Source organism: Meriones unguiculatus, chromosome 14 (assembly GCF_030254825.1).
Source record: "Meriones unguiculatus strain TT.TT164.6M chromosome 14, Bangor_MerUng_6.1, whole genome shotgun sequence".
NCBI classification, from domain to species: Eukaryota; Metazoa; Chordata; class Mammalia; order Rodentia; family Muridae; genus Meriones; species Meriones unguiculatus.
This window is the reverse complement of record NC_083361.1, coordinates 87,318,655-87,331,732: the sequence shown is the minus strand read 5'-3', so window position 1 is coordinate 87,331,732 and position 13,078 is coordinate 87,318,655. Positions and strand designations below refer to the sequence as shown.

Here is a 13,078-nt window from a genome sequence, read left to right as displayed (position 1 = left end):
ACTCCAGTTCCAAGAGGATTAGAAACCTGGCATCCATAGGCAGCTGCAGTCATGTTGACACACCCCCACACACACGTAATTTTAAGTAAAGCCTATTTTTAAAAGAAAATACTGTGGGCGCAATCCATTAATTCCAGCACTTGGGAAGCGGAGGCAGGTGGATCTCTTGAGTTCAAGGCCAAGCCTGGTCTACAGATTGAGTTCCAAGACAGCCAGGGCTGCACAGTAAAACCCTACCTGTGGTGGTGGAGGTAATCACTGTAGCCAGGTGCACACCTTTCAGCCCAACAGTCGGGAAGAAGAGTGTGGTGGCTCTCTGGGTTTTATTCTGGCCTGGTCTTTAGAATGAATTCTGGGTTATAAACTGCATAGTGACCGTGTCTCAGAGAACACGTAACTATTGTAGAATCCGACTGAATATTTTCACCCTTAGTGATTTTTGTTGTTATTGAAGAGACAAACCGTGGTGCTTAGGGTCTTTTCTTCCGTGTTTCAGTTGGTGGGCTGCTGCAGTCAAAATTTGCAAGTGGAGCTTTTCTTTCACCGAGTGCCTCCATGCAAGAATGTCGCACTCCCAGAGCCTCGTCTCTAATGAATGTCCCGTCCACATCCCCCTGGTCTGTTCCTCTGCCCCTGGCCACTGTGTTCACTGTGCCCAGCCCAGCTCCTGAGGTTCAGCTAAAAACAGTGGGGATTCGCAGGCAACCAGGTCTAGTCCCTCTTGAGAAATCTGTCACCTGTGGCAAGGGGAAACTCTTGATGGACATGGCCCTGTTCATGGGACGCTCATTTCGGGTCGGCTGGGGCCCCAACTGGACGCTTGCGAACAGTGGGGAGCAACTGCACGGCCCTCGTGAACTAGAAGATCATCAGGTCGCTGACTCCGTGGAGTACGGGTTTCTGCCCAATCCAGTAGCTGTTAAATCGTGAGTTCTATTTTTTGATGCTTCTGGGGGATAGCAACATTGTAACCAGGAGCTGTTCTGTTACCAGGAAACCTATTGTTAGCACCCGCTTTTTCATTCTTCTAGATACATTTATTAGCCCAGGTCTGAGATTTCAGGTATGTTGTATACACAGTTTCCTACATGTTCCTATATAGTCCTTACAGTTAAGTCTTCTAATTGCCAAATGTATTGAGTTTGTACAAAATATGTACAATTTTCTTACGTATTTTTATAATACTAAGAAGTTTGTGTACATTTACTGTTATATTAAATGAATATGATTACTAATTTTTGAAGTTGGTTTAGAAAAATAAAATCATCAGTGTCTTGAATCTCAGCAAAATCCATTCTAAATTTAGTAATTGATTCTAGAGTATGGTATTGTCATACTTTAGAGATTACTAATACCAGTTGTGTCAATTGTGTCAAGGTTGGACTGTGTGCTCATCTGAATTTAGAGCCTGTCCTGTGCATGGTGGCACATATCTCTTATCCCGGCACTCAAGACAGACAAAAGGGATCACAAGTTGGAGGCTGACCTCAGCTGTACAGCAAGAACCTATCGTAGAAACTCAAGTGCTGGGGTATATCCTAGTAGATAGACCAGCACTTCCTGAGCATGACTAAGACCCTGGCTTGAATCTCTACCACTCCAATTTAAAGCAGATGCAAGCAAAGAAATAATTTAGAATCTGGCCATGTGGAGTGGTGTACACTTGGGAGGTGAAGGCTGGAGAATGGGAAATTTGTGGTTTTTCTTGGCTACATAGCAAGGTTAGGGCTATAGAAACAGTTCTTACTATTTTAATAGACCCCATAAGTCTTTTTAAGATTTAAGAAGCTGCTGGGTGGTAGTAGCAAACACCTTTAATCCCAGCACTCAAGAGGCAGAAGTGGGTGAATCTCTGAGCCAGGCCAGCCTGATCGACAAAGTGAGTTCCAGGACAACCAGGGCTAAAACAGAGAAACCCTGTCTTGGTGGGGGGATAAGGAGAAGTTTTAAGACGCTGAGGCTGTAAAAATAGCTAAGTGGCTAAGAATATTTCCTATTCTTGCAGAGGACCCAAGTTTGGTTCCCAGCACCCACACTGGGCAGCACACAGCCTCCTGTAACTCTCACTCCAGGGTATCTGACACCTACTTCTGGATTCCACAGGCATCATCTGCACTGACCACAACATGCCCATGTGACACAGAAAAACAAATCCTGAAAAATTATTATACGAGTAGAATTAAGCTCTGAGGGCTGTGACTATAGCTCAGTTGGTAGACGGTTTGTACAGAATGCACGAAGCCCAAGGTTCCATTCCCATCACTTGGGGAAGTAGAGGCAGGAAGATGAAAGATTCAGTGTGATCCTTCATTACATGTTCAAGACCAGCTACATGAAACCCAAAAAACAAACATTGCAGAGAAACACTTTTTATTCTGTTGGAAGTCAGAAAAGAAACAAAGGTTAGTCGTGGAAATTTTCAGCTGTGTATTTACTGACTCCTCTGTTGTTTCTTCTAGTCTGTCTGAATCCCCATTCAAAGTTCATTTGGAAAAACTTGGCTTAAGACAAAAGAAGCTGGATGAAGATCTGCAGTTATACCAGACACCTCTGGAGCTCAAATTGAAACATAGCACTGTCCATGTAGACGAGCTGTGTCCTCTCATTGTCCCCAATCACGGCGTTTCGGTAATTCATGATTATGCAGATTGGGTTAAGAACGCACCCAGAGAGTTACTGGAAGTACAAAGTGAGTATGCGCTATGCTGCTAACCTGTGTGCCGTGAGTCAAGTTAACAGTGGTGTGTGTTAGGAGGACATGCTTCCTCCTGGTTATGTGCTTACACATTTCTGCAGCTTACCTGGGACTAGAAAGAAATTATGAGTTACCCTTTGTAATCATTCTTATGCCTTGTAATGTATATATACTTCCTCAAAGAAGTATAGCTAGTTAAATCCCGTGGATTTTTGTAATTGTATTCCATTTCTTTTCATTTAAATAGTTTTTATATATACACTGTGTGCCTGCACAACAGCAGAGGGCACCAGATCTCAATATAGATGGCTGTGAGCCACAATGTGGTTGCTGGGAATTAAACTCAGGACCTCTGGAAGAGCAGCTAGTGCTCTTAACCTCTGAGCCATATCTCTAGCCTGTATTCCTTTTGTTTCAAACCAAGATATTTAACTGTGTGTTTGTAAATCATCTTTATGGGGGGGGGAGTATTATTCCCCCTCTTAAAATTATATTGACTTAAATGCCTTTAATTGGATTTAAAAAGTAATAGTAGAAACATGGAGAGTTAGTGAAAGAGAGCCCTTTAATTGACAAATGACAAAGACATTTAATAACAGTGCTTGGTGTTATATATCGGAATTTTGGATTTATAACTGTGGTGTCAGGTGTGCAATTGTTATTTGCCCTTTATCATTATTATTGGCATGTGCTGTGTATGTACAGTGGCATATGTGCCACTCAGATGTGTGGAGGTCAGCTTGCAGGACAACAGCCCCAGCAGTTGCTGTATTTCTACCGGAAGGCAGAAGCAAACCAGCTAAGTCAATCTGCTGTTGTCAGGGAGGGAGGTGCAGATGTTAAATGATTCCTAGCATCTCCTTAAGGCTTACAACCATCTGTAATTCCAGTTGTGCTTTTTTTTATGTCTGCTTGTACAGCATGTGTGTGTGCCTGGGGCCCACAGAGGTTTGAGGAAGACATTAGTTCCCTTGGAACTAACCTCTGTTGGCCCCAAGCACACACACACACACACACGATGGTGTACAGGCGACATAATACACTGATACACGCAGCATTTTATAGTAGAATTTGATCAGATTGGATTTCTTGACCATCACAGCTAGTAGCCATAACTGGGCTAGGCAGTTCCGTTTACGGGAACACTGGGTTACATTTGTTCTATATCACAGAGAGTGAGCAAATAGACCTTGTACTTGTGCAGCTCACAAGCTGGGAGCAGTGAGCTCACAGTCTTGAATGAGTGCTTTTGGTAGTAAATCATAGCATTGTTTTTTGTCTTCTTAGTTGTGAAGCACTGGAGCCTGACATGGACATTATGTGAAGCCCTGTGGGGCCACCTGAAGGAGCTTGATAACCAGCTGGAGGAGCCCACTGAATACATTCAGATTCTGGAGCGCAGAAGAGCTTTTTCCCACTGGCTGTCCCAAACTGCTGCCCCACAAATTGAAGAAGAAGTTTCCTTAACCCGAAGAGACAGTCCCATAGAGGCTGTCTTCAGCTACCTCACGGGCAGTAGGATTAGCGAGGCCTGTTCTCTCGCACAGCAGTCAGGTAGGGATGAGATCCTTTGCGCCACTACCTACTTCCCACACAGTGTCCTTCCACCTTCAGTACAATTTCCTTCTAACTATATACAAGAAAGATGGTTGGTTCTTCTAGAGACCAAGTCTTGTTCTCCTAAACAATGCTATGGAACCTTAAATACTGTTTATTTAACTAAAATTGTGTTGGTCTTGTTATATGCATTTGTAGTAAAATCAGAAAATACAGATAAGCATAAAACAGTAGGACCAAGTCACTGAAATTCTGAGACTTAAGCACTGTAAGCATTTCAGTGTGTGGTCTGTTCTCTTTGTGATATATAAAATATACTGAAATGTGTGCACACAGGGCAACATACATGTAAACAGTTCAACTTGGTGTCCAAGTTGTCCTCATTAATATAGTGGTGAGTATCCTTGCTTGTCAAAGATAGTTACCTTAAAAAAAAAAAAAAAAAAAAAAAGAGCCAGGCATGGTAGTATTTTAATGTCAGCAATCAGGGAGACAGAGGCAGGCAGATTTCTATGAATTTGAGGCCAGCCTGCTCTACTACAGAGTGAATCCAGGACAGCCAAGGCTGCACAGAGAAACCTTGTCTCAAAAAAAAAAAAAAACAAAACAAAAAACCCAAACAAACAAAAAAATGATAGTAGCTATAATCAAGTCTTCCTTAGCAGTCATTGTTGTTGCAGGGTTTGTGTGTAGCCCGCCTACCTTTACCTGTGGAGTGAGTGCTAGGATGAAAGGCCTGCTCTGCTGTGCGCCCAGCTGACATTACCCCATTCTGTAAATGTGTGACACTCGCAGAGGGGTTACCAGGAATAGAAAATCTGCTACATGCTGGGTACCTTTTTAGGTTAAAGTACTTTGCAGATAGACTTTTCTTCTGCTCAAGAAGAAAGCATCAGCATTTTAACACTGATACCTCTCCCCCAAAGGCCTGGAAGATGATGGTAATCTGTGTTTCATCAGGTCGGTGGATCCTTAATCCTCACCAGAAAACTTGTGTTTCTCTTATAGGTGATCATCGTCTTGCCCTTCTTTTGTCTCAGTTGGTGGGTAGCCAGTCAGTCCGGGAGCTGCTCACTATGCAGCTAGCTGATTGGCATCAGCTCCAGGCTGACTGCTTCATCCAGGATGAACGATTGCGCATATTTGCCCTGTTAGCTGGAAAACCGGTAATGTCATGCTAATTTTATTGTTAATTATACACTGTTCAATAACTGCCAGTTTGGCCTTGTCTCTAGGTAGAAATATTTTCAAGTTAAAACATCAGAGAGCCGCACATGGTGGCATATGCCTTTTGTCCTAGCACTTGGAAGACAGAGGCAGGTGGATGGATCTCTAAGAGATCTAGACCAAGTTCAAGGCACACCTGACCTAGAGAGGTCCTGAACAGTCCAGGCTACATAAAGAAAGAGAGACATTCCCGTCTCAAAAAACTGTGTCAGACAAAAAAATTTAGCCAAACAACAACAACAACAAAAATGCCTGTAATGTCAGTGCACAGAGGAGCAAGGCAAGAGGATTGCCATGGCTTCAAGACCAGCCTGAGTTACATAGTACCTAGCCAAGAGTGCATAAGAAGGCCCTGTCTCAACAATTCTGACAGAAAGTTTTATTCCATTTGTTTGTGTGTTTGCACACTCACTCTCAAGAGTATGTCTGTATGTATGAAGACTATGGCACATATATGGAGAACAAAGGATAACTTGCCACAGTCGATTCTCACCTTCTACCGAGGGGGCCTTGGGAGTCAAGAGCAGGTCTGCAGGCTTGACCTATCGAGCCATCTCACGGGCCTAACAATGCAAAAATAAAAACGATGACACAGCAGGTAACAAAGGTACTTGCTGTCAAGCCTGACAGTCTGAGTTCAGACAGTCCCTGGAACCCACGCGGTGGAAGGAGAGAACTGACCCCCGAAAACTTCTGTCCTACACACACCATGGCGTGCATATGCTTACATAAAAAAATCCCCAAAATATAATGTTGAAATTACTATGTCCTATAGCATAGTAATGCTTACATAGTAAATAATACATGGTTATGTCTTAGATATTTTTCAAATCCATTTTGATGTATAGGTTCATATTTGCATATGTTTATATATAAGGACAACAGTTATAAAAAATGATTTTGCAGTTTTTTTCAATTTACTGTATACAGACAGTTTTCTATGTAATGTAGAGATATCATTCTTTTTAATAGCCACCTCACGTCATTTTACCAATAATGCAGTAATTATTTTAAGCCAGTTTTTGAGGATTACTCTTTGATTATCTGCTTATGTCTATCTTTCATGTTAATTGTGGCAAGAAAATGGGAAGGGAGGTTTTTACCCAAGCCATAACATTCAGACGAGGTGTGGTGGCACACTCCTTTAACCCCAGCGGAGGCAGCAGGATCTCTCAGTTCGAGGCCAGCCTGGTCTACATAAGGAGGCCCCGTCTCAGAAACAAAACGGCCTGTAACAAGAGTGAGTAGCCTGTGGACGTGCAGCGGTACGATTTGGTGATGCTCTGGTCCGCAGGTGTGGCACCTCTCAGAACAGAAGCAGATCAACGTGTGCTCCCAGCTGGACTGGAAACGTGCACTTGCTGTCCATCTTTGGTACTTGCTTCCACCGACAGCCTCCATCTCCAGGGCTCTCAGCATGTATGAAGAAGCATTTCAGGTGTGTGTGCTCAGCAGAGCCGGTGAGAGCCCTGCTAGGTGTTCTGTCTTCCAGGGAAGTCCTGCAAGCACGGTGGACACGCCTTTAATCCCAGCGCTTGGGAGACAGGCACAGGCAGCCCTCCAGGGCTACATGATGAAACCCTGTCTCAAAAAAAAATTGAGGCCTACAGAGAAAAAGCCATCAAATCTAACTTTATAGTACAGTACTTATTGCTGACTGCCCTCTTTGAAAGTACAGACGTAACAAATTCAAAACTTCATACTTTACTTGCCTCTAGACATGGCTCCTCTTCAGCTTCTCCAGCCATTTGCTTGGTGGTGGGTGTATTTGTTTATTTTTTCTTTTGATGTTTTAAAAGTTTGGAAGTATTACAGCATCCTTAATACAGGCAATGAATAATTGACACATGATAATACTGATTGGAAAAAAATGTCATGCTGTTTTTTTCAAATTTTTCTTTTCAGAATACTTGTGAGGGTGATAAATATGCCTGTTCCCCTCTTCCTTCATACCTGGAGGGTTTGGGCTGTATGGTAGAAGAAGAAAAAGACTCCCAGAGACCACTTCAGGATGTTTGCTTTCATCTCCTAAAACTCTACAGTGACAGGTCAGTCTCTCCACTCTACATATGAGTGAGTGTACAGTTGGACAGGAATTACCACAGCAAGCTGTCAGCACAGTGGCCTAATGTGATTTAGGAAATTGGGGAAGGATCGTTGCTATAAATTAATTTTGTTGTTGCTGGATTTTACATAATTGAAATCATTCTGTACTCTTTTGTGCCTGGCTTCTTTTCACTCACTGTTATGGTAGGATTTATCCATGTTAATACAAACAGCAGAAGTCGGTTTGGGGTGGATTCTTTATTTTGGCTCTGCATATTTTTGCATAATTTGCATATTGGTGGGTAGTTAGATATTGTTGGTATGGCTGCTAGGGATAAGGCTCCTGTGAATATTTACAAAACTGGCTGTATGAAGCCATGTCTTTGGCACAGCTCCTTGGGAGACAGGTGTGAGAGGTTCACTGGAGTCCACAAATACCCAACTTTTTAAAAAAGTGATTGTTATTTTACATTCTCACTAGTAATGTATAAAATTTCTAATTGCTTTATGCCCTCTGTGTAGCCCTGCCTGTCCTGAAACTTTCTGGACCTCAAACTCACAGAGATCCCCTTCTCTCTGCCTACCACAGGCTAGGTTTAAAGATGTGTGCCACCACTGCCTACCAATTTCATTTGTTCCAATAGGTTAGAAGTATTAAGCTAAATTTTGGTTGTTCAATAGGTTAGAAGTACTGGGAAGGCAGAGGCAGGCAGATCTCTCTGAATTTGAGGCCACCCTGGTCTACAGAGCAAGTTCCAGGACAGTCAGTGGTACACAGAGAAACCCTGTCTCAAAAAAGAGAAAGAAAAAATGACAGATACTGTAATAAAGGATGGAAGGAAAAGTCCCGTATACTGGGATGGTCAAACGCATAGGTCAAACCAGTACCAACAAACCTATTTATTGGATGGTACACCCTCATAAGAGATGTCTGGCTGGTATTTCTGTGTAGGGGCTACTGATAAAGCCTTTTGCCCTCCTTATCGTCTTCTGAGACACAGAACAGTTCAGCTGTTGAATACAGATGATCTGCTAGCCTAGCGTCCTAACTGAATACTTTGCTCTCAGACACTATGACCTGAACCAGCTGTTGGAGCCCCGAAGCGTAACTGCAGATCCCTTGGACTACCGCCTAAGCTGGCACCTTTGGGGAGTGCTTCGTGCCCTCAACTACACCCATCTCTCAGAACAGTGTGCAGGTGTGCTACAAGCCAGTTATGCTGGCCAGCTGGAAAGTGAAGGACTCTGGGAGTGGGCTGTCTTTGTCTTCCTGCACATTGACAACTCAGGGTGAGTGAAAAGCCATCGAACTCCCTGAGCATATCCAATACCTCGGGGAAATACCTAAGGATTCCTTTTCAGATTCAGTTCAGTAAGTGATTTTCAACCTGTAGATCATGACCCCTTTGGGAATCAAAGGACCCTTTCATAGGGTCACCCAAGACTATTGGAAAACACAGATATTTACATTACAATTCATAACAGTAGCAAAATAATAGTTTAGGGGGCCTACACAACATGAGGAACTGTGTTAAAGGGTCGCAGCGTTAGTGTGGTTGAGGACCACTGGTGTAGAACATCTGTTAGATACATGTGATAAATCTCAAGATCCAAGGGCCTGGAGCCTCAGCAGTTGAGAGTACTTCTCCTTTTCCATAGGATTTGAGTTCGAGTCTCCGCACCTCTGTTGGGCAGTTCACAGCTGCTTACAGTAACTCCAGCTTTGACACCTCTGACCTCCAAAAGCGCTACATTTATGTGTAAATACACACCAGCACACATACACATATTTTGAGATAATTTAAAATACTGACTTTAGTTTGTTTTGTTTTCAAGTTTGAAGTAGTCCTCCAAAGATGGAGATTGCCCATTTGAGTGACTGCCCAAGGGACCACTCTTAGCCATCCATTGTAGCCTTCTCCATGACCAGGGATGATGCTTACTCCAGCTTCTGTATTCCCGTAGCATGCGTGAGAAGGCTGTTCGAGAGCTGCTGACACGACACTGCCAGCTGTCGGAGACCCCTGAGTCTTGGGCTAAGGAGGCTTTCCTTACGCAGAAGCTTTGTGTGCCTGCTGAGTGGATTCATGAGGCCAAAGCAGTTCGAGCACACATGGAGTCCAATAAGCACTTAGAGGCCCTCTACTTGTTTAAAGCTGGTCACTGGAACCGCTGTCACAGACTCCTCATCCGGCACCTAGCTTCTGGTGAGTGCAGGCCTACAGCTCTTAGAATTCTCTCCTGTTTTTCTAACCGTGGTGGTTCAAGCAGGGGTGATGTTCTGTTCAGGACATGGCAGGCATAGTTCCGATGCTGCAGAGAAGGCCTGGTCTAGGTGAGGGTCTGCGAGGCAGGGAAAGATGGCACTGCTGTAGTTACCGTCTTAGTGCACAAAAAAGTGCACCAAGCTCTGCGTACTTGTGGAAATGTTAACCCGCGCTCCAGAAACAGCTGCTCAGCAGCCTGAAGCCAGAGGGTCCTCACATGTGCCCTTACTTTCACAACATTCTTTCTCTTTCCTGCCTGCCTTAGATTTATGCCTGGTCCTGTACACGATTGAGACTCACACCCTTGTACACTGAAGTCAATGTTCTGTTTCTTCAGATGCCATTATTAATGAGAACTATGACTACCTGAAAGGATTCTTGGAAGATCTGGCACCTCCGGAGCGCAGCAGCCTGATTCAGGACTGGGAAACATCTGGGCTTGTTTACCTGGATTATATCCGAGTAATTGAAATGCTCCACCAAATTCAACAGGTATCCAAATTCCTCACACCACTGTCTAATTTCCCTTAGGCACTTAAAACCGGAGACTTCAAAAGCCTATACCATAGTTGGTTGTGGGTATATGACTTTAACCCCAGCACATGGGAGTCAGAGGCAGGTGGACTCTGAGTTCTGGGACAGCCAGGCTGGGTAGAGAGACCTTTACAAAAAAAGCCATGGTAGCACATAATTATATTCTGAGCACTGGGGAAGCAGGGCAAAAGGAGCAGGAGTTTGAGGCTGGTTGAGGCTGTGTGAAACTTAATAACCGTTGAAGATGGGATTTTGGGGGTTTTAGCTAGTCTTGGTGGTAACACTCTGTAGCCTAGGATGGCCCTTTTTTAGTATTATTTTAGTATAATTTGAGAGTGGGGTCACAGGTGTGGAAGTCCAAAGACAAGTTGTAGAAGTGGGTTCTCTGCTGGGAATCAAACTCAGGTCATCCGGCCTGTCAGCGAGCACCTTTACCTGATGAACCATTTCACTGGCTAGCTCTACTTCTTTTCTCTGCGGTTCAGAGCTCAAGCTATTAGGTGTCCCGTATAGACTTAAGTTAATAGCCTCTCCATTTTCCGGGAGTGGACAGTGACATTGACTGTAGTATGTATCTGACAGGGTTTTCATGAAGATTACACAAAATAGAGACAGGGCTTTGGCACAGTACCTTACACAACAGTTCCTGTGTTCATCCATTTCTAATTTATAGCCTAAATCCAAAGTCATTGAAGAAACCTTGTAGTTGAAATGAGTTTATTTTTGCAGAGTGCTGTGAATTTGGGAGCTAACGGTATGGTTTTTGTTTTGGTTTTAACCTGCCAGTTAAAGTGCCAGGATCAAAGGTGCGCCTGCCTCCTGCACCGCCACCACCACTACCCTGAGTGAGGTAGAAGTTTCTTTTGTCCTTACTAGCTTTTCTGTTTCTCTGTAGATGGAATGCTCAGGTTATGAACTAGAGCACTTACACACCAAAGTGACTTCACTGTGCAACCGGATAGAGCAGATCCCGTGCTACAATGCCAAGGATCGCCTGGCTCAGTCAGGTGAGCGTGTGGGCTCTACTGGCTCATGGGTGTTACACCCCATACTGGTCCCTGGCGTCCGCGCTCACTCTGATTTTTCTCTCTAGATATGGCCAAGCGTGTAGCCAACTTGCTCCGAGTAGTGCTGAGCCTTCAGCACGCTCCTGACGCCACCTCCAACTCGACGCCAGACCCTCAGCGAGTTCCTCTGCGTCTCTTGGCGCCCCACATTGGCCGGCTCCCCATGCCTGAGGACTACGCCCTGGAGGAGCTGCGTGGCCTCACACAGTCCTACCTAAGAGAACTGACTGTTGGGAGCCAGTGAGCCTGGCTCTTGTCGCCACACTCACCACGCAGCAGTCCCCAGCACTGTTGGCATTGACACTTTGCCCGTCTCTGGGCTGACTGTGGAGCCTCCGTCCCTTTCTGCTGCCCCAAGCAGCATCCTCTAGTTGTTCAGGGTTTTTCCTAATACTGAACATAGCCTGTGATAGTGCACAAGGGCTTCTGGAACCAAAAAAAAAAAAAAAATTCACCATTTGCCAACCTCAAGACCATTCATTCAATTTCTTTTTCTTTTGAAAAATGGTCAATAAAACGTCTTTGGCAGAACCTCACAAAAACCAGGGAACTCTTTCCTACAACCAGAGTTCTGAGTCTTGTGTGTAACACACACACCCCATGCCAACTTCTAACCTCTACCACTTTCAGCCCTTTTGTACCATTATTGTTAAGGCAGGTAAGACATACCTGATAAGTGACTGGCTGCCCTTCCCTAACAGGTTTGTCCCCATGATGAGCAGTGGTTTGGGGAGTCAAGAAAGAGCGTTTGACCTTATTCTTTGACATGTCTAAGATAGAAGGGCTGTCTGCCATGGAGGCAGAGATTTTCAAGGTTCTTGTATCCCGTGGACATCACACTATCATGTGCAGTGGCCCCAAGCCACAGATAAGGTCTCTGGCCCTTGATAATCAGTCATCTTCCTGGATTTGCCAGAGGACTTTGGATGAAGAATTTCACGGGTGTTTCTCCCTGCCCTCCCATCTAGCCAAGAACATCTCCACCCCTCATCCACCCTCCCAGAAGCTAAAACTGTCACTGGGGCAGGTAGAAAAGGCCTTCACCACATTGCCGCCAGCTGTGGGAAGTCCCAGGCACTGGCCTGAGACAGCTGCTATTTGGGGCTGTCACAGACAATATGGCCACTGCTGGGTCTTTATGCATGAAGATTATGTAAAGGTTTTTATTAAAAAAAAAAGTATATATATATATAAATGATCTAGATTATTTTCCTCTTTCTGAAGTACTTTCTTAAAAAAAATAAAATGAAATGTTTATAGTACTGGTGGTGTTGGCTTTCTCTTTGTCTGCATCATTAGAGAGCTGACTCAGGTTGAGAGCACTGGCTGCTCTCACCAACCACGTGGTGGCTCACAACCCTCTATCAAGAGAACAAGAGGTCTGGAGAGATGGCTCAGTGGTTAAGAGTACTGTCTGCTCTTCCAAAGGACCTGGGTTCAATTCCCAGCACCCACATGGCAGCTCATGTCTGTACTGCCAATTCCAAGGGATCTGACACCTTCATAAATAAGATTAAATTATTTTTTAAAAAAAGAGAACAAGGGTCTGAGAAGTTAGTTCAGCATTAATGACACAAGCCTGACAATTCAGAATCCTCAGAAAAAGCCAGATGTGAGCCAGGTATGGTGGCACATGCCTGTGATCCCAACACTCATGCAGAAGCAGGCAGATCTCTCGAGTTCCA

At 44.3% G+C, this 13,078-nt stretch overlaps 1 protein-coding gene across 6 annotated transcripts in view; it reads left to right on the top strand.

The window, feature by feature from the left end:
• Positions 1–12,655, top strand: part of Nup98 (nucleoporin 98 and 96 precursor) — a 77,562-nt gene extending 64,907 nt beyond the window's left edge. For 5 of the 6 annotated variants that reach the window (XM_060367709.1, XM_021652021.2, XM_021652022.2 and 2 more), the window contains 11 exons: positions 497–926; positions 2,460–2,689; positions 3,983–4,249; positions 5,261–5,418; positions 6,774–6,917; positions 7,385–7,527; positions 8,594–8,815; positions 9,491–9,732; positions 10,130–10,284; positions 11,222–11,333; positions 11,420–12,655. In XM_060367709.1, coding sequence (XP_060223692.1) covers positions 497–926; positions 2,460–2,689; positions 3,983–4,249; positions 5,261–5,418; positions 6,774–6,917; positions 7,385–7,527; positions 8,594–8,815; positions 9,491–9,732; positions 10,130–10,284; positions 11,222–11,333; positions 11,420–11,637 — 2,321 coding nt within the window. In that variant the 3' untranslated portion in view covers positions 11,638–12,655. Of the gene's footprint in view, positions 1–496; positions 931–2,459; positions 2,690–3,982; positions 4,250–5,260; positions 5,419–6,773; positions 6,918–7,384; positions 7,528–8,593; positions 8,816–9,490; positions 9,733–10,129; positions 10,285–11,221; positions 11,334–11,419 lie in introns of those variants that run through there. The other variant, XM_060367710.1, reaches the window with a different exon arrangement.
• The last annotated feature ends 423 nt before the right edge of the window (positions 12,656–13,078 follow it).